At 44.3% G+C, this 25,210-nt stretch overlaps 2 protein-coding genes across 8 annotated transcripts in view; both read right to left on the bottom strand.

Annotated features, from left to right (window-relative positions):
* Window positions 1-1,452: 1,452 nt before the first annotated feature.
* LOC128098406 (mediator of RNA polymerase II transcription subunit 14-like) lies at window positions 1,453-3,959 on the bottom strand. The gene has a single exon (XM_052719510.1). It carries the CDS (start codon window positions 3,721-3,723, stop codon window positions 2,485-2,487), a length of 1,239 nt encoding a protein of 412 aa, XP_052575470.1. The 5' UTR covers window positions 3,724-3,959; the 3' UTR covers window positions 1,453-2,484.
* A 5,454-nt stretch (window positions 3,960-9,413) lies between these two features.
* The window catches only part of Ankib1 (ankyrin repeat and IBR domain containing 1), a 120,224-nt gene continuing 104,427 nt past the window's right edge, over window positions 9,414-25,210 (bottom strand). For 4 of the 7 annotated variants that reach the window (XM_052719901.1, XM_052719902.1, XM_052719903.1 and 1 more), the window contains 9 exons: window positions 24,445-24,579; window positions 22,854-22,940; window positions 22,548-22,614; window positions 20,256-20,401; window positions 19,216-19,394; window positions 18,609-18,660; window positions 14,522-14,636; window positions 13,530-13,666; window positions 9,414-13,198 (listed from right to left, as the gene is read on the bottom strand). In XM_052719901.1, the coding sequence (XP_052575861.1) occupies window positions 12,455-13,198; window positions 13,530-13,666; window positions 14,522-14,636; window positions 18,609-18,660; window positions 19,216-19,394; window positions 20,256-20,401; window positions 22,548-22,614; window positions 22,854-22,940; window positions 24,445-24,579 (1,662 nt within the window). In that variant the 3' untranslated portion in view covers window positions 9,414-12,454. The remainder of the gene's footprint in view (window positions 13,199-13,529; window positions 13,667-14,521; window positions 14,637-18,608; window positions 18,661-19,215; window positions 19,395-20,255; window positions 20,402-22,547; window positions 22,615-22,853; window positions 22,941-24,444; window positions 24,580-25,210) is intronic. The other 3 variants (XM_052719904.1, XM_052719905.1, XM_052719906.1) reach the window with 3 other exon arrangements.

The raw sequence follows: 25,210 nt of genomic DNA, 5'->3' as shown, positions 1-25,210 counted from the left end.
GGTGTTGTGGCACAGCCTTTAACCTCAACACTTGGGAGGCCAAGGCACGCAGATCTCTGTGAGTTCCAGGTTAACTGGTCTACATAGAGAGTTCGAGGACAGCCAGAGCTGCTTCCCAGAAAACCCCTGTCTCCAAAGGTGGGGGCGGGGGAAACTATGCATATAGTTCTAGCTGTAATCCTAGCACTTGGGGAGGTGGATGTGGGAGAACCAGGAGTTCAGGCCATTCTGGGGTTTAAGCCGACCTTAAACTGCATGACACCCTATCAAAAGGAAGGAAGGAAGGACTCAGTGGTAGAAATACCATAAAGAAAGTCACCAAGCATGGGAAAAATTCTTGCAACTCAGTGTAAAAAGGGACTTATATCCAAAATACACAAAAAACTCTTAACAATTCACCAATAAGAAAAAAAGATAAGAATTATAAAATGGACAAAGGATCTGAACAGACACTTTTGCTGAAGACATGAAAAGACCCTCAACACAGGGACAAACAAGTAAAAACTACAGTGAAATCTCACTTCACACTCACTAGGATGGCTAAAACAAAAGGAAACAATAACCAGTACTGGTGAGTATATGGAGAAGACAGAACCCTTACACACTGTTGGTGGGACTGTGAAGTAGTGTTAAATGTCAAAAGATTAAACAGATCACCCAGCCATTTCACTCACAGGTATATATGCAAGAGAAATAAAACTGTATGTCCACACTTGAACAAATGTTCACAGCTTTGTTCATAATAGTTGAAAATGAAAAAGAACCACAATGTCCCTCAATGAACTGATAATATACGGTATATATGACAACAAATTAAAAACCTGCTATAACATGGATAAACCTCTAAAACAATATGCAAAAGAACACTCATTACATGATTCATTAATATGAAATGTTTATACAGGTAAATCTGCAAGGCGGACAAGTAGCTGTCAGGAGCTAGAGAGACAGGTGAATGCAGAATGAATGCTAGTGGGGTATAAGGTTTCTTTAGGGGGTGACTAAATACGCTAAAATTAGACTGTTCTAAGTATACTAGAAGTCCCATGAAGTATACATGAATATTTCAACAATATTACTAAGAAAAAGGAATGGGGGATTACTGCCCTTTCGAGCATCCATGAGGTTTGATTATACTTTCCAGTCACTATTTCCAGGCCTCTACTTAACAACTTTATTTGAAAGATAAGGGGGCTGGTGGAGAGATGACTCAGTGGTTAAGAGCACTGACTGCTCCAGCAGAGGCCCTGGGTTCAATTCCCAGCACCCACATGGCAGCTCACAACTGTAACTCCAGGATCTGACACCCTCACACAGACATATATGCAGGCAAAACACAAATGCAGATAAAGATAAATAATTAAAAAAGAAAGATAAAGGGGGTAGCTTCCACTGAAGCTAAAATTAAGATTATTGAACATTGCCAATAAACAGACACACACACCCAGGGGAAAAAAAAAAAACATTTAATCAATTTAACCATTTAGCCAAACATTCACACAGTTCTGGACTGCCCAACTTTACCTCCTAAGGCCCACTTAGCATTTTTGCTAAGCTTCCCTTCCCCTATACTTAAATGTTAGGACTCCCTGGTGGACAAGACCCATCATAGAAGCCTCATCCAGATTTGGTCCAGGAAGCCCTGATAAAGTGATTGGCAGTTCTACCTACCCAGCAGAGGACTGCATTCTCAGCTGGGGATTTGGTAAGAGAATGACTCCACCTACATGATGAGCCAGCAGTGGAGATGAGGTCCATTTTCTCACTCATGTCTTTGAAGGACTGTGATTGGGTGCCATTTTGAGAGGTCGTCTACTACTGAAGGCACAAACTATTCTGGAACAATCGCAAGTCAAAGGGCCAGCATGCCACAGCCTCTGGGTAGCAGACTGCAGTGGAGGGCAGTTGTGAGGTGAGTATCAGGAGAGCCAGATATGGACATGCTGAGTTCATGCAGCTCCGGCGCTGAAAGGTCTGGTGGTCGATGGTGATAACAGACCCCATTCATCTGAGGACAGATGCAGTCCTACAGGCCCTGAGCCCAAGGTCAGCAGGCAGCCCAACCTCTGTAGCCATCCGTCTGTTGCAAGGTTCTCTGCTGGTGGGACTGAAAACTCTGAAGCTCAGGTCCGGCGGAGTTCTCTCAACTTCTGCAGCCCCTGCCCTCCTGAAGGGTGTTTAATGCAGTATTCAAAGCACTGAGACACCATAGCCCTCCAGTATAGATGCCAGTGTCTGCTTTCTTGACTCCCCAATGCATTCAAGAGACACCCCTTGGCTTGAACATGGCCAATCCAGGGTGTATAAACTGGGGAGTCTCTGGAGTACAGGACAACCTGTATGGCCCACAGGCTGCAAATCTAAGAGTGGCCAGCAGAAGTTTCTGGTACACAGAGGTTAGCTCCTAAAATGAAGTCAGCTCTGTTGGGACATCTGACACTTGACTGGTTCAGGCTCAGCGCCCTCAGTTTTAGCATTGAAGCTTCAGGGAATGGCCTTCAGTTCCTGCAGCTTCTGATGGGCTCTCCAGTGTACACTGTCAATCAGGAGCTTTTCTATTGATAAGTGGTCCATCTTCACAGCTCTTCCCACTAATTTAGGATCAGAAGCTGGGAAAGGAGGATCATGAAAAATCTGTAAAGGCTTGGAGACATCATTCTCATCGATTTTAATTGTAACTCTGTGAACAGATCCTGAGCCTGTTCTTCTCCCTAGTACCTGCTGATTCCAAACTGAGAGACAGAGGCACTTCCCCGCATGATACCTTTCCACCTGGACAAGGTTGCCCCATCTCTCTCGGATTAACATCAGAGTCTGGGAATGTAACACTTCTAATTGAAGTGATAAGCAGAAACAATGTAGGCAGTTGTACATGTCCTGAAGAGGTTTCTCACCAGCAAAGAGCCGAGACTGCACCAACCGATGAATAAAGTCGATTTGCATGCTATGAACCAAAGGTCGGCCATCTCCTGTTTCCGTATCCTCAACTAGAATTTCTAGCTTGAGAAGGCGCCATGGAACTTCTGGATCATCACCCATTACCGTCAAAGTTGCTTCAAATTCTCCTTCAACTCGAAACTTCACACGGCCATTTGCCACTGTAAGATTCGCTAGCTGTGGAGGAAGATCTGTTGTTGCAAGCCTATGTCTAAGAATCTGATTGAGCCGATGAAGTGTGGCTTGTTTCTCAATTTTGGTAATTGGGTCTGGAGGAATAATCTTATCCCTGATGCAGGTTGGAAGCCGTGGATAAGAGCCAGTAGTCAGCACATCAATGGCATACGGGATAGCAAAATTAGGCAGGCGTGCGTGGACTAGTGCGTCTCTAGCTAAGAAGGCCAAGCGATCCGCGGTGTCCACAAACAAGATAGCTTGCTGATCTAAAAAGCTTGAGATCATCGCACACTTTTCGACTTTGCCAGCATCATTAGCCCATTTTACTAAAGCTAATAGTCGAACGAAGAGTTGACGTGTCCGGCTAGCAAACTGTACAATTTCTATTTTCCTTTCCACATCAGATTTCCTTGGTAGTAAGTCCGTCAGCATCAAGAGCTCCGAGTAGGCCCGGTGCAGCAGAAATTCGATGAGCGTGCTAAGCCGGTAACCAGAGCTAGCCGCCGCCGCCGCGGCTCCCGGCGAGGGAGGAGCCGGGGCAGACGCTGAGCCGCCGTCGCCGCCGCCCGGAGGGGTCAGCTGGTGGTTCTCCAGCTGCACTGAGGCCATGGCGGCACACAGCCCGGCTTGGCGCAGCCACACGAGATGCGGTCCTGGAACCTCCTCCCGGGCTCGGTGACCGCACCGACTCTGAACAGGAAGCCCGAGCCCGGGCTGCGGAGGCCCGCCCCCATGTGGGGCGGGGCCGGCCGGCCAGGGAGGCGAGCGTGGGGCGGGGCGGGCGGAGAGCCGGGCCAGCAGGCCGCAGGGAGGCGAGCGTGGGGCGGGGCGGGCGGAGAGCCGGGCCAGCAGGCCGCAGGGAGGCGAGCGTGGGGCGGGGCGGGCGGAGAGCCGGGCCAGCAGGCCGCAGGGAGGCGGGCGCGGGGCGGGGCCACAGGGAGCGAGCGTGGGGCGGGGCCGCAGGGAGGCGGGCCAGCAGGCCGCAGGGAGGCGAGCGTGGGGCGGGGCGGGCGGAGAGCCGGGCCAGCAGGCCGCAGGGAGGCGAGCGTGGGGCGGGGCGGGCGGAGAGCCGGGCCAGCAGGCCGCAGGGAGGCGGGCGCGGGGCGGGACGGGCGGAGAGCCGGGCCAGCAGGCCGCAGGGAGGCGGGCGCGGGGCGGGACGGGCGGAGAGCCGGGCCAGCAGGCCGCAGGGAGGCGGGCGCGGGGCGGGACGGGCGGAGAGCCGGGCCAGCAGGCCGCAGGGAGGCGGGCGTGGGGCGGGGCGGGCGGAGAGCCGGGCCAGCAGGCCGCAGGGAGGCGGGCGCGGGGCGGGACGGGCGGAGAGCCGGGCCAGCAGGCCGCAGGGAGGCGGGCGTGGGGCGGGACCGCAGGGAGGCGGGCCAGCAGGCCGCAGGGAGGCGGGCGTGGGGCGGGACCGCAGGGAGGCGGGCCAGCAGGCCGCAGGGAGGCGGGCGTGGGGCGGGACCGCAGGGAGGCGGGCCAGCAGGCCGCAGGGAGGCGGGCGTGGGGCGGGACCGCAGGGAGGCGGGCCAGCAGGCCGCAGGGAGGCGGGCCAGCAGGCCGCAGGAAGCGAGCGTGGGGCGGGGCCGAGCGTGGGGCGGGGCCGGGCGTGGGGCGGGGCCGGGCGTGGGGCGGGGCCGCAGGAAGGCAGGCCCGAGTCACTCAAGAGAGCGAGCTTCTGCGACTCGGGATCCCATTCTTTAACAACTAATTCCCTTTTTTAACCTCTACGGCTGGGACTTGAATTTTCGCTGTAATTCAGCCGTCTTTCAGCCAGTCTTATAATGAGGCCTTCGGTTTGATTTTCTGCAACTTGAGCCCTGTGGCTGCTGAAGAGAAGATTCTTTCAGAGCACAATTCTCACAGTTGGTGATTCAGGATAATCAAATACATTTGTCTCCTTAAGTTTGTAAAGTAGTCCAACAATTCATGACTCCAGGAAGGAGAAAAGCAGTAGGCACAGCCCAGGTTGGACTGTTGTTTCTTGGCTTTCCAAGCACTGTGGCCACCAGCCATTCATGCGGCGTGCATACATACAGGCAGGCAAACCATATACATACAAAACAAAAATTAAAAATTAAAAACAAATCAACAAAAATGGGTATACTTCCAGCCGGCATTCCAGTGTGGATAAGGGAACTCTCACAAGGCTTCATCCTTAGATGAAGAACTACAGGCAATTAATGCCGGCTAAGGGAGAGGGAATCAGTCTTCTCCAGGAATGAGCTCCCAACAGGCTCTCCAATCCCAAGCAATCAGCCCTCAACACACCTACAAGTAACACTAAATGGACTCATCGGTTGCATGTATGTGTGTGTGTGTGTGTATTTAATAATAATAAGGTAGAGGTCATGAATTTGAGAGGTGGAGGACCCACAGGAGGAGCTGGAGAGGGTGGGATAGAAACGACAAATTCAGTACTCATCTATAAAATCCTCAAAAATTAAAAAAATAAATCAGTGTATTCAGAGGCAACATGTGGCAGGTGGCGATGTTAGGCTGGGAAAGGCTTCTGGTTCCGACACAGCCAAGTCCAAACCAGTGCGTTCCTCCTCACTGCTGGGGCTTCTTCAGGGTTCTATTCCATTTGCTTCAGTTGGGCCACCAGGGAGGAGGGGACCGTGGGGACTGGCAGAGGAACAATTTACATGTGTCACTGTTACTTTTTTGTGAAACTGGTGGTGTGGGGCTGTAATACAGTTCCATATCCATTCAGATCCGGAGGCCACATTACATGGGATTGCCAACAGGACCACACTCATTCCGTTAGCTTCCCCTCCCCATTACAGAGCATGCTCCAAAAACAGCCGTCTCAGGAGCTGAGGGTGTCTGTCAGCTACAGCTAGTAACAGCACCAGAGGTCCAGGCCACACTGTCCCTCACCCAGGAGGTGGAGACCCTGGGAGAGAGAAGAGTCTAGCTGCAGGGAGGAGACGAGGCAGCCTGTTTCTCACACTGCCGGCTACTCAGCCGCTGTGGTCTCAGCAGCCGGAGAAGCCAGTCTCTGAAGCTTTCTGCCCTGGACATTGTAGCATGAATCTTAGAGAGTCTTATTAATAAAATCAAACCTGAGGCAAGTTATTGGGGTGAAATGCTGGATGGTCAGAGAGACAGAACAAGCCACAGCTATCTAACCTCGCTAGATCTCAGCTGGTCTTGTTTCCTCAGACTGGAAGCCTCTGTGTCCTCATCCCAATGGATCTCAGCTGAACTGCTGCTTGAAAGCCTGAAGCTTAACCAGCTAAAAGCTTCTAGTTTCTGGTCCTCACGCCTTATATATCTTTCTGCCTTCTACCACCACTCCCTGGGATTAAAGGCTCGCTTTCTGGGATTAAAGGCGTGAGTCACCATGCTTGGCTGTTTCCAATGTGGCCTTGAACTCACAGAGATCCAGAGGGATTTCTGCCTCTGGAATGCTGGGATTAAAGGCGTGAGTGCCATCATTTTCTGGCCTCTGTATCTAGTGGCTTTTCTGTTCTCTGACCCCAGATAAATTTATTAGGGTACACAATATTTTGGGGAACACAATACCACCACAGGACATGGCTGTCAGTCTGTCACCTTCTCCACCTTTGCAGCTAGCACTGTGCTCCTCGCCTCTAAGTTAGTGTTTGGCTGTGCTAGCTCGATACCTTCAGGCAGAACTTTGCTTTTGCATTTGAACAACGCAGTAACTACCCATTGCTCAAGCAAAAGATCTTTCAGTGTCTTTAGTCCATGCAAAACTCTCAATCAGAGATCAAGGTTCTTATTTTGGGTACGATTTACTTGCTGTTCAGTCACTCTATGACTCAGCAGCCAGGGCCACACTGCCTTTCAGCTAGAGCCACAAAACTGCTGCGTGCCATTAAAAAAAAAAAAAATCTGCGCCTCTTTCAGTTCTGGGCACTCCTGTGTGGGTGTATCTGCAAATGGGCGGACCTGCCTGGAGACAGAGTGGCGGCCTAGTTCTTAAGACGATAGGAAATATGTTTTCCAATGGTCTTAGGTGACCACTGTAAAAGGGTCATTCAACCCTGGGGTCAGGACCCACAGGTTGAGAACTATTCCCACAGTTCCCTTCATTCCTCACCTCATCCCTATCACCTGGGTGAGAATGTTCTTACTGTACCCCAGGACTTGTAAACGTCCATGGTCACATTCTTTCTGACTCAGTTTCCTTTCTGAAAAATCTTCAGCATCTTCTTGTTCCTGTCAAAACGCTCAGGTCTAGGACTTCATTTTGTCTTTACAGATACTGTCCCCGTCTCAGGCATGCAGGCATGACAGCACACTGGGAACAGAGGCAAAGAGCTCCGCCTGCAGGATGCACACAGGCAGCTTTGTGTCAGTCCTCCATGCTACCGGTTCCACAGGGCTAACACACGGGCCTGGATGGTACCAGGCACAAGTGGGCTTCAGCTGCATTTGGAAAATCCATAGCATGAGGAATGTCCTGCGCGTAGAAGTTAAGGCTGTTCTCTGTCCTTAAGGGTACTAGTTGGACAAACACAGAGCTGGTGCAGGCAAACTGTTCCTAGGCCGACCACTGCAGAGTAGCCGGCAGTGTGCAGGCCCTGGAGCATGGGCTGCAGGAGAAACAGGCCGCCTCGCCTCCTCCCTGCAGCTAGACTCCTCTCTCTCCTAGGGTCTCCCCTCCTGGGTGAGGGACAGTGTGGCCTGGACCTCTGGTGCTGTTACTAGCTGCGGCTGACAGACACTCTCAGCTCCTGAGACGGCTGTTTTTGGAGCATGCTCTGTAATGGGGAGGGGAAGCTAACGGAATGAGTGTGGTCCTGTTGGCAATCCCATGTAATGTGGCCTCCGGATCTGAATGGATATGGAACTGTTTCACAGCAGTCTTAAAACACAGCAGATGAGCAGGCATACAAGGAGTCCTAAGTGAGTTTCTTCCAGCCATTATCTTTGTGCTGTTCTGTTCACGCCTGTGTATTCGTCTCTGAACCTGTTTATAGGCTGATGTCTCATGCAGGATAGGCCCCTGTGCAAGAAGCACTCCGTGAAACAAGGGACTATGAGGTGCCGAAAGCCTGACTAACAACTCTGAAGAATAGCTCCTTCAGGAGTCTGGCCACCAGGCAGTTTGTCAGTGCTCATCAAGTATAAGCAGAATTGAGTGAATGCCACAAGAGCCAACTTCTTTACGAGCTGTTGCAGGGCTCCATGCCCAGTGCTGAAGAAAGACAAACTGAAAAACTGCCTGCTCCTAAAATAACAACTGTCACAAAAGACAGTTCAGGTGAGAGCCACTTTTGTCTTGTAGAAAGCGCATCGACAGGTCCTGAGGAGGTTTAGGCACTGACTGACAAGGCAACGGCAGCTGAAGGGAAGATGTAGTAACTCCAACCCTGGCGGCTCGAGGCTGGGATGAGAGGAGGCGGGAGTAGCTGAGCACAGGGACAGCCTTTCCCGAGGCAGTTATGTCAGCCCCACCCCACTGGTCCCAACTCCTACCATGGTTTAATGTTAGGTTTCAAGGTTCCACTCTTTGGAGACAAGCTAACTGTGACAATTTTAAAATAACTGAACTTCAGTAAGTCTCAGGTTTTAATTCCTAAGAGGTCAGGCAACAGGTTCTCTAGGACTGAAAAAATAACGAAGATGAGACTAGTTGTTGTGGAACATTAATTTAAGAAGTGTTACATTCTTTTATGCTGTGGAACGTTTGTTTAATCATGCAAATATATATTGCATTCTTTTTTGTTGTATTTGTTTAACTCTGTGAAGCTGTGTTACTTTGCCTGTCTAAAATAGAGCTGAATGGCCTATAGCTAGGCAGAAGAGGGATAGGCGGGCCTGGCAGACAGAGAGAACAGGAGAAATCTGGGGAGAGAAAGATTAAAGATGGAGAAAAGGGGTCAGTCACCACCCATTAGCCAGACATGGAATAAGAAGTAAAGAAAGGATATACAGAAATAGAAAAAGGTAAAAGCCCAGAGGCAAAAGGTAGACGGGCTAATTTAAGAAAAGCTGGCAAGAAACAAGCCAAGCTAAGGCCAGGCCTTTTTTTTTTTTTTTTTTAAATAAGTAATAAGTCTCTGTGTGACTTATCTGGGAGCTAGGTGGCAGGCCCCCCAAGAGTGAAGGGCCAAGAGGGAAAGACAACTACAACTAGTGTCTGCAATAAACACCGAAAGGATGGATTCAGCACGTGGACACTCCAAGTTGCTTCAGATCCACACAATGATGCTAAGACTCAATGGCAGAGCCTGTGAGGCAAGTACCAGCTAGTGGCCTGGAACTGATACATGTACCCTGAGGGTGGAACGCCAAGGGCTGTGCTCACCGGAAGCCAGAGATGAGGTGGTGAGAAGCACAACATTTTATTCACATGGCATACATTTCTTCCTCCCAATTTCACAAAACAGATATTGAGGTTCTATATTACTTTTTCTCTGTGTTTCTATTATTTCAAGGAAATAATAACATTTTCCTCATAAAGCTAGAGAAATGAAAATGAGCACTGAATTTATAATTTTAATACATTGTCATATAATGAAATCAAGTTTATCTAATTCCATAATTTTAATACATTATCATAGAACAAAATCAAATTTATCTTTGGGGTATACAATGTTCAGCAAATGGGCTACTGTAAAAATATTAGGCACTAATCAATTATAATGGCAGAACCAAATAAATACCATCATATTGGAGGGTATTTAATATGAAGCAAAATTTGCTTCCTAATTAGTTTAAAATGAAGTTTATGATTTAATGAGACAAAATGGAAGTAGTTTAAGTAATAAATGTTTAATCAAAGAATTTTACATATTATTAACAGCATTCATTTGGCCAAACATCTACAGGTCTGTAGAATCCTACTGTATATAAAGTGGGAATGTATCAAGTATAGACTATGAAAGTGCAAATAACAAGTCAAGGTTAGATTAACTTTTTTTTTTTACATTATAAAATTAACTTGTTTACAAAATAGGCTTTGCCAAACTTTATTACTGAATTGGAAAGTCAATGACTGTGTTGTTTTTAAAAGATGTACCAAGGAAATACAAACTGGAAAATGATAGTTTTTCACACTCAGGAACCCAGCACATCACAACAGGCACCTCACAAGCAAGGGAACAGAGGTCCAGCTCACATGGGTCTCCATAGGTACCCCTCTCCACAGGCACACCCCCTCAACACAGGTACACTTCTTCTCTACAGACACCCCTCCTCTCCACAGGCACCCCTCCTCTCCACAGGCACACCCCCTCAACACAGACACCCCCTCCTCTCCACAGGCACCCCTCCTCTCCACAGGTACCTCTCCTCTCCACAGGCACCCCTCCTCTCCACAGGCACACCCCCTCAACACAGACACCCCTCCTCTCCACAGGCACCCCTCCTCTCCACAGGTACCCCTCCTCTCCACAGGCACACCCCCTCAACACAGACACCCCTCCTCTCCACAGAGCACGCCTACTCCTTATCGTGGCTGTGCAAAACGCCTCTAGAGATGCAAGTGCTTTCTACTGGAAAAGTTACACCCTGGTCTAGAAACTTTATGGTGTTCATATTTTTAATCCAAATAAAAAAATCCTTTAATGGACTATTTCAGTTTAATATACAGTAATATATTGTAGATAAAATTGGCATTTCCCCCCACTAACTTTAAAGGGACTCATATCAATGTTGTGGTAACTGGTGAAATAAAAACTATTAGGAACTCTTGATATCCACGAACAATTACCAATTAAATATTCAAGCACAATGTCTTGGCCATATGAAATCAAAGTACATGAATATTTCAAAAGCAAGGTTTGAAAAAGAGGTAATGAAAACGATAATTATGGATATCAGTATTAAAGACAATCTTTTACCTGGCCTAGGCCTTCCCTGTACAAACTGAGTAGAGGAATTTTGGTTTCTGGTAACAATGGCAAAGCACTACATGGAGTGCTCCGTGTATCTATGTTGCTTATGTTATGCTAGCTTTAATAATAGTCAGTAAAAGAGCCGTTCCAACAGTTTACTCTAGTTTAATTACACACTGTACCACTGTATCTTAATTAGAACTAAGACCAGTATTTCTTCACAGTAGGACACTGGTAAGTGGGAGGGTGAGTTTTCAGTACTGAACAGTGAGCATACAGCAGATGAGTACTGCGCAAGAAAACAAACACAGCAGCCTTTGCTATCCAGCAAACCAACTAAACACTTAGTTGTCATAGTTACTGTAAAGGCAAGGCCATGGGTGGTTTCATGGAGGTCTTTGCAATTCATAGCATAGTTACTTCAGAAGAGACATTGAAATTTGAATTACTGACTTACTGAACTGGCAACTATCCATTTAGGTTAGGCAAAGGCACGGTAACATGTTGCGAAGGATGTTGTATTGAATTTTTTAGTAACTGTGGGATTTACTGTAACTCATGAAAACTCCAGTTTTTCTATGTTATAAAACACCATTAAAAGTAATTGCACCCGTTAGTAATTAGAATGCACTGTAAAATTGTGAAAACAAAGAACTATGATTGCACTTCCAATAAAGTGTCTCTTAAATACAGCACCGCTGTTGCTAATCAACTGTATTTTAATATTAAAATAAACTGTTTTAACAGCAGCATTAGCTTTAGTTTACTTAAGCTACAGGCTACATTTATTTAAATGCAGTCTCCATGGCAACAAAAGCCCATTAACTTCTGGAACATCATTGCTACCGAGTGGCACCTTTCACTCCCGACAAGGCCGACACTGCCCTGGAGCACACTAGGATGCTGCACACCTCAACGCCTCGGTAGTCAGCGCACGCGTCAGTTTGGCACAAGTGGACCGTGAATAGACATGAGAAGGAACCTTTGATTCATGTGAAAGACAGACCATCGCACTGTGGCGGACGGGCACGAAGCAGTACGGACACCACAGCTCACACTGCTGGGATAAGGAGGGGGAGGAGGCTCCTGAAGAGAGTACACAGACACTGAGGACACACGCTGTCAGACCTGTCCAGCCCAGCTTCCAAGATGAGGACACCTCTTCACTGTTTGAAAAAGGGGAAAGCCATCTAAGGATTAAGGAGTAAGCCTTTGATAGAAACGGTCAACTTAAACACTGCCAACTCCAGGCTAGACAGCACTGCACTCTCTCAGAATGTGGGTGTCAACCCGTTTCTTCCACTGTCTTCCTCTGCTCTTGTCACTAGAAAAGGGACAAACTCAAAAGACATTCCCTGTAAGGTTAAAGTCGACACTGAAGCCATCATCTGAGCGAACTCCTCTGCATTCAATCCTAACATCAGTGGTTTACACTGAGTTCAAACTGAGTGGATACAGTCTGTATAAAGCGTACTCCACCTAACACACCCCTGTACTCGAGTCACCTGGAGCAAACGTGCAGGTCACACTAAATGGACTTGCTCGAGCCAGTCACTTGAGGTTTGAGGGGTTTGACTGGCAGCCTCTGACCCGTCCCCTCTGCTGACTGCCTCATTACTACGGTCACCAGCTTGAGACAACTCTTCCCTGGCCAGAATATTCTCTTCCAGAGGGTTTTCCTCCGCCTGGGTTCTTTCACTTTCATGGACACCAGCATCTTTGGACATTGAGTCTTCTGGCGGCATGATTCCCACGTCCCTCACACCTTCCGACCCAGCTCCGACACAGGAACACTGAGGCTCTGCACTCATCTCTGTGGCTGCTGCTGCTGGAGGAATCAGGGCGATACTCTGAGGGTTCATGTCATGAAACCAAGCCATAATATTGCCAAGAAGATTGTCATTGGCACTGGGGTCCTGGCCAGCTGAGTCAAGGTCACTGGAAGAAGGACAGAAATCACTTCTCGTCTCACTAAGAGGTCGTGAACTCAAAGTGTCAGTTGAAAATGGGTCACTGTCTGCTCCTAGTCTCATGAGGCTGTCACCAAGTTCCAGTAGCTCAGAGCTGCTCAGTGCAGCCCGAGGACTATCTGTGCTCCTGGGCACAGAGTCCAGCCGGGAAGGTAAAGAAGTGCCTATGGCTCCTAGGGATGCTTCATTATTAAGGAAGTCTCTGGTCTCTTCATCGATGGCCAGCCCAGACTCTTGCAGTGACAGCTGAATGGCAAGAAGAATATTGGGGTCGTCTTCATCCAAGGAACTCAGAGCCTGAGGCAATGAAAAATGAAATCCTGTTAAAATGGGACTAAAGGAATCATTAGTAAACCCAATCACACATACCAGTTTCCTTTTTCAGATAATTAATACGTCTAATTCTACAAGTTACTTCACATATTGAAATCTTACCATTTTTTCCTTGCCTTTCTAAAGGGGAAAATATACCTAACATAAACCTGAAATACAAGAATGCTTTTTGTACCCAATCATTAAAACAAAACTGTCACAGAAGGAAGAAAAAGGAAACCAGTAAAAGTAACCCCCCAAAACCACCGAGCAGAGGAGGAGCAAAAGCATGTCACCAGGCTGCCAGCAAGGCTACCTGAAGAGAGTCCTGGTTTGCGGAGCGGCTGGCAGGGCTGTAGTCTCGAAGGGAGGAGCTGTGCAGCACACTCATAGATGCAGAGCTTACCACGGATGCGCCAGGCCTGCGGCTGCTGCCACCTTCTGGTATATCTGCTTGAAAGCAATTGGTACCACAGACAGTTTAGTGACAAGGAGACGTGGTTGTCTGTCTCTTTCAGCGCTAGTGAAAACTCAGGTTCACATTCATATCCCTTCATTTCCTGCATTTTTCAGCAGGTTTGTTTGGTTGAAAGCAGTAACAGACATCCATATGATCACCTCAAATCTGAGCTTTTTTTAGGCTCTCACTTGTAGTCTCTATGACCTTCATTAATGCAGGTTCTACTGTCTATTCCTTTCTCCTAAGTCACAATGAATTTCAGTATTTTTGTCTTCAGATTTCGTAATTAAAGAATTCTGGAATTACATAACCTCAAGAACCAATCTGTGGTCCAACTGATCCTGATAGCACAGTCTAGGCATGTTTAATGAAAAATTTAACATTCAAAAAGTCAAAAATTAAAATAGTCCTGTTTTTAAGAATGCTTCTGGGAAAGCTAAGGCCCCAATCCCTTGATTCTTTTATTCATTGCTTTCTAATCTGGCAGGATGCCTCTCAGCTTAAGAGTCCAATTAAATGCAGAAAGAACATTTGAAGCATGTCATAATGGTATCAAGAGCTTCCACTTTCTGAGCGAGTGCTCTACCAGCACGGCCTAATTGGACGCTCACTTTAGAATATGTAACTGAAGACAGAGATGGTCAGTGCCTTCATTAAAGTCACAGCAGAGATGGGTGTGATAAACCTAGGATGTTCAGTCCTCAACTCTACGGTTTTCTTTATCCTGTGACAACAGAGGCATCTCTATGTCTCTAGTGAACCCAAATTACAAACTCAAACACTGACAACAGCCAGTTTTAAAAGTAAACTCAGGAGACGAACTGATACCCAGCACCCCAGGAACTCACCGAAAGTGCTTTCGCTTGGCTCGTCGGGGTCTGTAGGGTTACTGAGCAGGCTGTGCACATCTCCTCGACGGCGCTGCTGTCTGTGCCTCCTCCGATACTGAAATTCAGCATATTCCTGCATAAACCAAAGGTTATAAAATACAGGAGAGCATGCAAATTGTAAAAATGCCAATAAAACAAAAAACACACTTTCTTCCAGGAGAAAAAAAATGTGTGATTTTATACACATACTATAAAATCACTTGCTATAGCAAAGGAAACTTTAAGTTTAGCCAAGCCGAGGAAACAAAAAAAGGCAGAAAGCGAAATGCAAACTTTCTGACAGTCACAGGTGCTTCTACTGGGAACACGTGCGAGCTCCGGAGCTATGCAGCTGTTACTCCAAGGGTCCTGGTATCTAAAACTACAACTGATGTCACAATCATCTTACTAACGGTGTTAGGCTCTGGGGGGGGGGGGTCTAGTTTTTAAGTGACTGTGATATATGCAAGAAGTATGGGGGTGGGGAGGAGTAGGAGGGGGAGAGCAGCAGAAACAACAGCGGTAAACCCAGTTGATAGACATACTGTTAAGTACTTTCCAGACAACTGTGCTGTCTCTGTGACTACTACATATCAACTCACCATTCCAACGTCTAGCTTTTGCAACACAGGAGCATTGACTACTTAGCATTTAGAAGAAGACAGACTAAAAAGATGTCCATACGTTTTTTCTACATTTGTGGTAATAGTTTACAGTAGGTTTGTTACTACCAGAGGCTATGAACTAAGAGTATCTTTTACAGATTTCAGAGACAGAGAAAAAGAAAGTTAAAGAGAAGGCAGAATATATGGCAGCAGACTTTTGAGAATCATTGTTGAATCTCAAAAGATAAACATGAAGATCTTAAGGCTTATGATTATCCGTGTTACTTTAGAGTATTCAATGTGCTTATGGTTAAAGTATTAGGAGTAAGACAAACCAGGTTAGATATTATAAAACTTTTGTACTTTACTGATCTGGTTAAATCAATCAATCAATCAATCTATCTTATCTCTATCTATCTGTCTGTCTGTCTGTCTGTCTGTCTGTTCATCCATCCATCCATCTTAACATAACCTATCTGTGTGGCTGGAAATTGAATCCAGGGCCTTGGACATGCTAAGCAAACTATCATTGAGTTCAGCCCTAGCCCATTCTTAAATTTATTTAAACCTCATCCATGTAACTTTAGATTGAAGTCAATGAGTGAAGAAGCATGATGGATCATATAGATCCTTTAACATTTCTTACTGAGCTGGGGCATCATTTCCTCTTTCCTTGGGGACACATGCTCTCAGACTGGATGACTTACTGTCATGTCAACTTGGCTCACAGGATTAGTGCAGACACCACATTTCTCAGACAAAGATGGCGGGGCAGTTTGACCTCAACTAAAGGCTCCAACGTAAGAAAGACGTGCCTAACTTCTACAAGACCCAATGCAGTGCGAAGTTATTCTCAGTAACATAAACGGCTACTGATCACAGAATACAAACATTATTGAGAAATAAAAAGACAAAACAAAGCCGGGCGGTGGTGGCGCATGCCTTTAATTCTAGCACTTGGGAGGCAGAGGCAGGCGGATCTCTGTGAGTTCGAGGCCAGCCTGGTCTCCAAAGCGAGTTCCAGGAAAGGCGCAAAGCTACACAGAGAAACCCTGTCTCGAAAAAACCAAAAAAAAAAAAAAAAAAAAAAAGACAAAACAATTGCAAAACAAACTTGTTCTATTTCTAATTATTCTCACAGAAAACCCTGAGTGGTATTCTGACAGGAGGCAACAAGTTCAAAATATTTTTATAAAAAATCTGTCTGAAAATTGCCAAGGAATCCTCAGATTTTTCAAGTGAGCCCAGAAAAAAACAGGATGTTCCAAATGGTGTGAGATTACTAAGGTCGAGAGAAGACAAAAAACCCAAACCAACTCAAACCAAACCCATGAGATTCACGGGTGAAAATGGTGGGAGGAGCTTTCTGCTTTAAGATGATGCTCTTTGCATTTGGCCCACTGCTTTTAAAGCGGTGTGAAACACGTTCATGCCTGCCACAGATGCAGCCAATCAGTTCAAAGAGACTATGGCAAAATTAACATCAGTGAAAAAATGTAAACTCAATCTTAAAATCTTTGGAATTTGGTAATATGTCATTTCCTATAATGTATACTAAGGCAAAGAACTAATTTCAAAATATTTACTGCTGTTACTTGAGCTAATTAAACATACAAAATCTCTAAGTTTCAATTTGTGCTATTTCTTTAGATAAGTATTTTGTTATACTCAACACTTTAAAAAAAATTATTTTTGTCAACTATTTATTTTGAGATAAGAGCCCTACTAGGTAGTTAGTTGGTCCTGAGCTTGCTATGTAGACCAGGCTGGTCTCAAACTTACAGTGATCCCCCTGCCTCTGCTTTCCTAGTGCATGTTACTATGCTAGACATAAGAAAGAAATATAAAGATTTCAAGACTCCTAAAGTCACTGTCAGAGTCAGAAACTGCAAGATGATATATACTGATTTATATATTTATATATATAATGATATATAAATGACTGTCAACTGAGAAAGGTTTTATTTTTGCTGAGTTATGTTAAAGATCTAATGAATAAAGCTTATTTTTTTTAAGGTGGAAAAGTTCTATATCCCCCAAATTGTAATGATATGACACCAAAACAGCAGTCCCAGGATCAGATAAATTCAAGGGTAATTTGTTTTACAAAGAATTAATTTATAATAAATATACTGTTATTTATTACATATTCCATTTTACAGCTTAAGTGTATTTAACATTGTCATATGTGCTCAAAGCACAAACTCATGTCACTATTTCCTTGCATCTATCAAAATAAAAAAGCTTCCAGGTGGCTGCAAATGTCCTCAGCAGCAGAGGTGAGAGCATCTGGTTTACACAAGCCACGGTCATTTCTGGATAGTAATCACTTTCATGGTCTTTCAGCTTTGAAAAACTAATGGACAACTAAGATCAGCAAAAGTTTCGCCATTTGTCCCCCTCTTTGCAAGAATTAAATTCAAGGACTATCAAATGACATATGATTTTATAAAGCACAAAGGAAACAGAAGTTGAAAGAATTGTTAAAACTCTTTTAGAATCAGATACAAGGGTGGCTGTGCCAATTTAAATATGAGAAAACAGCTACCTGACCGAGATTTTTACTAGGTCTTACTGTTATTCAGAGTATCAACTGTTCTACAATTTTCATGTTTTAAAATGATTCATCAAGCCAGGTGTGGCGGGGCACACCTTTAATCCCAGCACTCAGGAGGCACAGGTAGGTGGATCTCTGAGTTCAGAGGCCAGCCTGGTCTACCGAGCAAGTTCCAGGATAGCCAGGGCTACAGAGACCCCCCCACCCCCGAACCACCAAAAAGAGAAAGAAAGGTTTATCACAAAGGCAGCTGAAGCAGAAAACATCTCTCTGCACAGACCTTACTCCTCTGAGGCTTCTGCCTTGGCAAATGATGACAAATGATTTGTCTCAGGCTGCAGCAGTGACCTCAAGAAACTGTTCATTTAGCTTTTCCAGATATTTAGACTAAAAAAACCATCACAACTACACATTTCTTCTGTTCTTTTTTTGTTTTGTTTTGTTTTTTTGAGACAGGGTTTCCTCTGTGTATCCCTGGCTGTTATGGAACTTGCTCTGTAGACCAGGTTGGCCTCAAACACACAGAGATCTGCCTGCCTCTGCCTCATGAGTGCTGGGATTAAAGGTGTGCGTCACCACCGCCCAGCCACAACTATACATTTCTAATAAATAATATTTACATCTCTATTAACAAGCTAGAAGATGTTCCAAGTATTTTTGCTGTCAATTTGACTAAATTACTAAATCCTATTTAGTATTTAATAGCAGAGAAAGGGGAATGTACTGTTATCGATCCCAGTATGAGAAAAGAGCTGAATGCAAGCTCCGCCAAGGCATTTCTGCTACAAAGACAGAGAAAGCATTAGTGATCTCAGAGGATTCAGAATAGATGAGGATTCAAACGCAAGCAGGGTTGCATGAGGAAAACCATCAAGATAACCCAAAACTCCAGAAAGACAATTACCTCAGGTGATGCAAATCCTAAATATTCCCAATCCCATGTTCCACCGGCAAAGCTACAAAGAAATCAGACACACTGTTTGATTCATTATTAGTACTGCAAGTATACAACCAGACCCTTACCCTTTGAATATTACCTTTAAAATGCTTATCTGCTTATAACTTGCCAAACCAACGCAGATCCAACTATTTAAATATAATTACTTCCATTATTTTCTCAAATCCTAAATTGCTTTATACTTGTGCAAAATGATGGAGAAAATAAAAATAACCATGTTATGTAAAGGTATTCTGACTACTTTCATTTTCATTCCATAAGTATAAAAGATACTTACCCATAAAAATGAGGACAAATGACTTTCTAGTACTATAATTATAAGAAAAATGCTTCAATTTATTGTGGCAGAAGCAGTAGAAGTATGATGGGAAATAAAATAACCAAACCAACTTCTCTTTAAGGGATGAATTCAAAAGAATTTAAGGTATTTTTATCAGCTATCCATATCGTAGATATAAGGAACTCCCCAAACTATGAATGCTAGCTTGATTAACAAAAAGTCCTGGTACTGGGGGCTCAAGCTGGCAAGGTTTCTATAGTGTACAAGTTGTACCTGCGCCTGGGAGCATCTGGTGAATCTGCGGGAGCAACTCCACGAGCTACAGATGCCAGGAACTCTTGCCTTTTCTGCTGCACAAGGCATGCTGCTCTGATGATCTTGTGGCGGGGGGTACGGAGATAAGGCCTATTGACTTTTTGGGCAAGGTCTTCAGTGACCATTTCTAGGTCTGTCTATAGAAAGAAGGCGAAACAAGAGGTACAGCTGAATGGCTTAGTAAACAGATTCAAAGCATATCTGATTTCTTAGTCAAGTCAAATTCTTTTGAAGTCAGAAATTCAATTTTGAAACAATTTTCCATTTAACATGCTTTCTATTTTGTATGTTTTCCAGGTTATGAAAGGATATTTTAAGTTACCATAAATGCAAGAGATAGAATCCATTTGATAGGCACTTGGTGCAAATCCCCAGGTAGTGGGGTAAGTCACCATACAGAAGGAATGTACAGTACAGTCAGGGCACTGATACAAGAGTGCACAGCCACTGTGATGCAAATGATGTATGATGCTGAAGGAATCTAAGGCAAGGCAAGACTACCGTGGCCTTGAAAGAAATGTAGGAAAGAAATGGAGGATATAAATCAGCGAAGGGCGGCTTAAAAGGACAGAATGAAAATCACCAGAAATGGTGGCGGCCTCTAACCAGGAGGAGGATGTAATGAGTTTGGTGAGGTGTAGTGACCGGCTTAGGAGTCTTTGTTTTAAATACGTAACTTCCTGAGTTGTACTTCTGAGATGGAATGGCAAAGATTAACTTTCTATTCAAGATTGCAATGTAGTTTGTTTCCTCTCTAAAGATAAAACCTCTATTTTTATATAAGAAATAGGCCCCATTCTACCTTGAACAGTTTGAAATAAACTCATGCTGTAGAAATGTTACACAGCTCAGAACTCATTCGAACTCACACTGACGAATTTAAACACAAAGAAAATTTAGTTCATTAAGGTAATCTCCCCTTTGTTTAAAGTCATTTAAACATAAAAACAAAACTGTTTTACTCCTCACACTCCAAACAATTTAAAATGGCATCTTACTTGCATGAGTTCAAAAATTTCTTTCTTTGTGCTTTTAGGTTCTAAGAAGAATCCGTATGGGTAAGAACACTTGAGGATGCGTCGGGTCTTCAGGAGAACGTGTACCGCATCTTCGATGAACGTGGTGTCTGGACAGCCTCCTTCAGCTGCAAAGTGATTGGATACAGTGACACTTCTGCAAATACAGAGCCTGACTAGACTACAAATCCAGACACACACTCCACGTGGAAGGCGCAGGCCCCTGCAGCCCAGAGGCCATGAATACACACATTTTCCTGGACTCTGTTCTCCCAATATGACCAGGAGACAGTACAGCTCTGGGTCCACCCAAAGGTGCATGCTTTATAAAAATGGTCAGATTATCCCTGACAGGAACTTTGCTGCTGAAGAATTTGTACAAATGCCTTTGTTAAGTTGCTTGCTTAAAAAAAAAAAAACTATAATTATTTCTCTTCAAAAGCAATACTGTAAGGAAAAAGGTAAATGTTGAGGAACTGGCTAACTAAAGCTAAAAACCATCAGGGAGTAAAAAAGGAGGGATGAAGAGTAAAGAGGAGGAGAGAAGAAATTGTCTTCATAGGATAACACCAAGCTATCATCACAACATTCTATTTTTAAACTATAAATAAAAAGAAATTAAGCTGTGGAATCTCAATTGAAGTATTGCTGAAAATCAAATTCAGCATACCATCAGGAACATACTACATATTCATGTACAAACTAACATGGAACACCCAAATATATCTGCATACATTTTGTGGAGTATTTGTTTAACTAGCAAGATGTGTTTATGCTGCATTTGTTTAATGATGTAAAGATGTGTTGCTTTGCCTGCCTAAGGCACCTGATAGGTCTAATAAAAGCTGAACGGCCAATAGCTAGGCAGCAGAGGGATAGGTGGGGCTGGTGGGCAGGAAGAATAAGTAGGAGGAGGAATCTAGGCTTGACAGAAAAAAAGGAGAGAATGAGGGAGAACGAAAGGGAGAGATGCAGGTGACCAGCCAGTCAGGTAGCCGACAGCCAGACAGACACCAAGAAGGACATATAGAAAAAAAGAGAGGTAAAAAGCCCCGAGGCAAGATGTAGATAAACAGGTTAATTTAAATTTTAAGAGTTAATGGGACAAGCATAAGATAAGGCCAAGCATTCATAGTCAATAAGTCTCTGTGTCATGACTTGGGAGCTGGTTGGTGGCCAAGAGAAAGCCTGTGACACATACACCATGTCTGTAGGTAGTATCTGTACCAATATAAAAAGCAAAGGGCAGTGAACACCACTTGCCCTTCACTATAATACATACGAAATGTCTAAGAAGCAGACTGTTTCACTTTCCAATTGTTACAGCTTTTCATTTTCAGCTTTACCATGCTGTCTGGAATCTCTAATATGAATAAAAGCAATAGTTTGCACTTACTGTTTACTGTGTGTCAGACACGGTTCTAAACACGGGGAATACGCATCTGTGAGGCTTTTTCCCTCCAGCCTCATGTGCACATTTCTAGAGTTTGTATTAGTACAGCAGAGTCATATAACTTCTCAAGTTTACAGACTAATAATTAACAAGGATACCAGGCCAGTAGTGACACTTGCATCCACTCTAATTTATTTAACTTTTTTACGGTCTTATTAGAAAACTATTTCACAAAAGAGTATGGGTGCAAATTACTTTATGAACTGAGACAAATGTAAGAGATTATAGTTTTATGTTTGAAATGTTCTTTTCATATATAAACTATGAGTTCCTAAAAAATAAGCATACTAGAACTTATGCTCTGTGTAGTCAGTGTGGATACTGTGTCCTAATGATGAGCAACACTCCATCCATATTTAGGAATTATTCTCCCTCTAACCTTCAATTTGGAACTCACAAGTTAGGCCCCCTCAAGGCTTTGCTTCTTGGGCTCAATTCTCCCCAAGGTTTATTTGATGTCTGAAGCAGCTCTGGATACTTAGTTATGTGACGACTGGGCAACATGTATACCTTGTTCCTCTTGGAATACCTTGAGGACCCATTCACTTTTCCCAACACTAAAGCACAGTGGTGGCACAGAGGATGCAGAACTGTGGTATGGTTGTGGTTTTTGTCTGGTAACAGCAAAGGCTGCATTAGGAAGAACCTGGTGGATACTAATCACATACTAGCATGCTCTCAGGGCTTTAGAGAACTTAGGACAGTGCCAGAAGCAGCTCATGGATCTACTGTCCTCCTTTAGGGGCCTGCCCATCTACCATTACCACTGAATTGACTTAGGAACTCCCCCCACCCCAACACACATACAATATAGGACTTACTTTCTTTGAGAGCTCTACTCAATTGTTCCATCTTTTCTTTGGCTGTTTTAAGAAGGCGTTGTTCTAACTAAAGGAACAGAAATAAATATTTTAAACAATGTTTATTTATTTATTTAAAAGGCAGGGTCTCACTGTGTAGCACTTGCTGTTCTGGAACTCTGTTCTGTAGACCAGGCTGACCTTGCATTAACAGAGACCCCCCCACCGCCTCTGCTCAGTGCTGGGATTAAAGGTGTGTGCCACCACACCCAGCCTCTTTACTCTTAACAGAGTGTTTTAGCTCATTTGTAATGATTTGGGACATACCTGATAACTATGCTCATGGTTTTTATATCTTGTGTAATAGTGCATAAATCTGTCAAGTTCCTGAAACCGTTTATGTTTCTTCTCAGCCTGGGAAACAAAAGGACACAAATGACTTATTAAAACTGGTTTTAGAGGGATGAATGTCTTATTAGTAAAGGGTAGCAATGCATGCAATGTGTTTACTATTTTGTTGCTAGAATATAATGACGTATACATCTTAAAGGAGCCTGTTTGTATTCTCAGTGATAAGACAATGGGCACTTAACTCTCCATCTGCAGTATGTGACTGTATGGTTCACTGCTATTAAGTAGATTTGCATCCCTTCAAAATTCACTTTGAAGCCCTAACCCAAAATGCACCTGCATGTGGTAACAGGACCTATGAGGAGGTGATGGGTTAAGAGCGGCCACTGGAGCTCTATTTTTTTTTCCCCCCTCAAGACAGGGTTTCTCTGTGTAGTTTTGGTTTTGGTGTCTGTCCTGGAGCTTGCTCTGTAGACCAGGCTGGCCTCGAACTCACAGAGATCCGCCTAGCTCTGGCTCCCGAGTGCTGGGATTAAAGGCATGCGCCACCACCGCCCGGCCTGGAGCTCTCTCTATCTTAATGCAAATGTTTCCTAGGGACACCATAGATCTCTTGCTCTATTTCCCAGCCATCATGATAGAGACCAGAAAGTGGGGGCCTGCTGGCAGGTCAAGATGAACACCCTTACCAAGAACCAGTCAGGTGGGGCTTTGTTCTCAGACTTCATAGTCACTACAGTGGAGAAAGACAAGTTTCTGTTGTTTAAGCTGTCTAGACTAGGAGACTGGAGAGATGGCTCAGTGGTTAAGAGCACTGGCTGCTCTCTCAAAGGACCTGGGTTTAATTCCTAGTAGTCACATGGTGGATCACAAACATCTGTAACTCTAGCTCCAGGGGATCCAACACCCTGACTGTGGACACAATGTATGTACATGGTGCACAGACATACATGCAGGCAAAACATCCATGTACGTAAGATAAACAATGAAAAAAAACCTGTCTAGGCTATATAAGACAAGCAAAACAAGACAACTGTAGGGGCTGGAGAGATGGTTCTGTAATTAAGAGCACTGCCTGCTTTTCCAGAGGATCCAGGTTCAGTTCCCAGCACCCACATGGCAGTTTACAACTGTAACTCCAATCCTAGGTGATCCAACACTGTCTTCTCGTCTCTGTGAGCACCAGACAGGCATGCAAACTGTACAGGCATATATCCAGGTAAACCACTCACATACATAAAATAAACTAATTAAAAAAAGAAACATTCCCTCCTTGGGCCTGACTGGAAAAAAAAAAAAAGACATGTACACTATAACATAATACTGTATTGCTGATAGTATGTTAAAATGGGCTTTAAATCATTACAAAGGCAGGGCAGAATTGGATTTTTCATATTTTCATCAAAAAAGGGAAAATTTTAAAGGAAAAAGGTTCCTAGTTGACAGTGTTTTGGTTCAAAGGGCACTCTTAAGTGTATTCAATGTAATGCCTCATCTCAATGAAGACAGGAAAGAAGACATGCCAATCCCTCTAACAGTAGCTTAGACAGGACATGCTCAGTGTTACCTCCACAGTCATTTCCTTGGATTGCTCCTCTACGTGCTGAATGACTTCATAGCGAGTACATCTGTAATAACCACCAGTGGAAGAACTATGTTTCTTCCATTCTTCTAGGCAGATCCAGCAAAAGTCATACTTGCACTGTAAAAGAAAACACACATGCAAGCATCTCCATATATAATTAAAAAATCACTCATTAAGTAGATCATAATTAGAAGATAACGACAAAAGTATAATATGAAAGTTCATCTACTTATGCTTATGGGCTCTGAGTCAAGACTGTTCTGACTCCACAGTCTTTAGATACTTTTATCAGGGCTTCTAGTACTGGTTTGCTTACTGTTTAAACATTTAAATCTTGGGTGTATCTTCTCCAGTATGAACTCAACTTTAGAGCTGTCTAGTTATTGCAATACCATGTTCTAAGTACTTCATGTTTCTCCACTGGTTATATATTGCCATCACTACACATTAAATTCCTATGGATGCATCTGTTTCCTAGGCTTGCTTTCTATTCTGTTTCATACTCTGTATTCACATGCCAGTACTACAGTGGTTCAATTACTGAGGCTGCAAAACGTATTCTCTTATAAGGCTACTTCCCCCTGCTGTTGTTTTTCAAAGTTTTCCTAATTAAGTTTGCTCTCATTTGCCATATGAACATCTGAATTTTAGTTTACACAGATGCAAAAGAACAAGCTGCTGGTGTTTTTGTTTGCTTCTTTTTATGTAAGAGGTTGTATTTCTATTTGTTTGCCATTCTTTGTTTTAA

The sequence above is a fragment of the Peromyscus californicus genome, unplaced genomic scaffold (assembly GCF_007827085.1).
Source record: "Peromyscus californicus insignis strain IS unplaced genomic scaffold, ASM782708v3 Scaffold_6__1_contigs__length_162567912, whole genome shotgun sequence".
NCBI lineage: Eukaryota > Metazoa > Chordata > Mammalia > Rodentia > Cricetidae > Peromyscus > Peromyscus californicus.
Note: the sequence above shows the minus strand (reverse complement) of the source record. Positions and strands in the feature narration are given on the sequence as shown.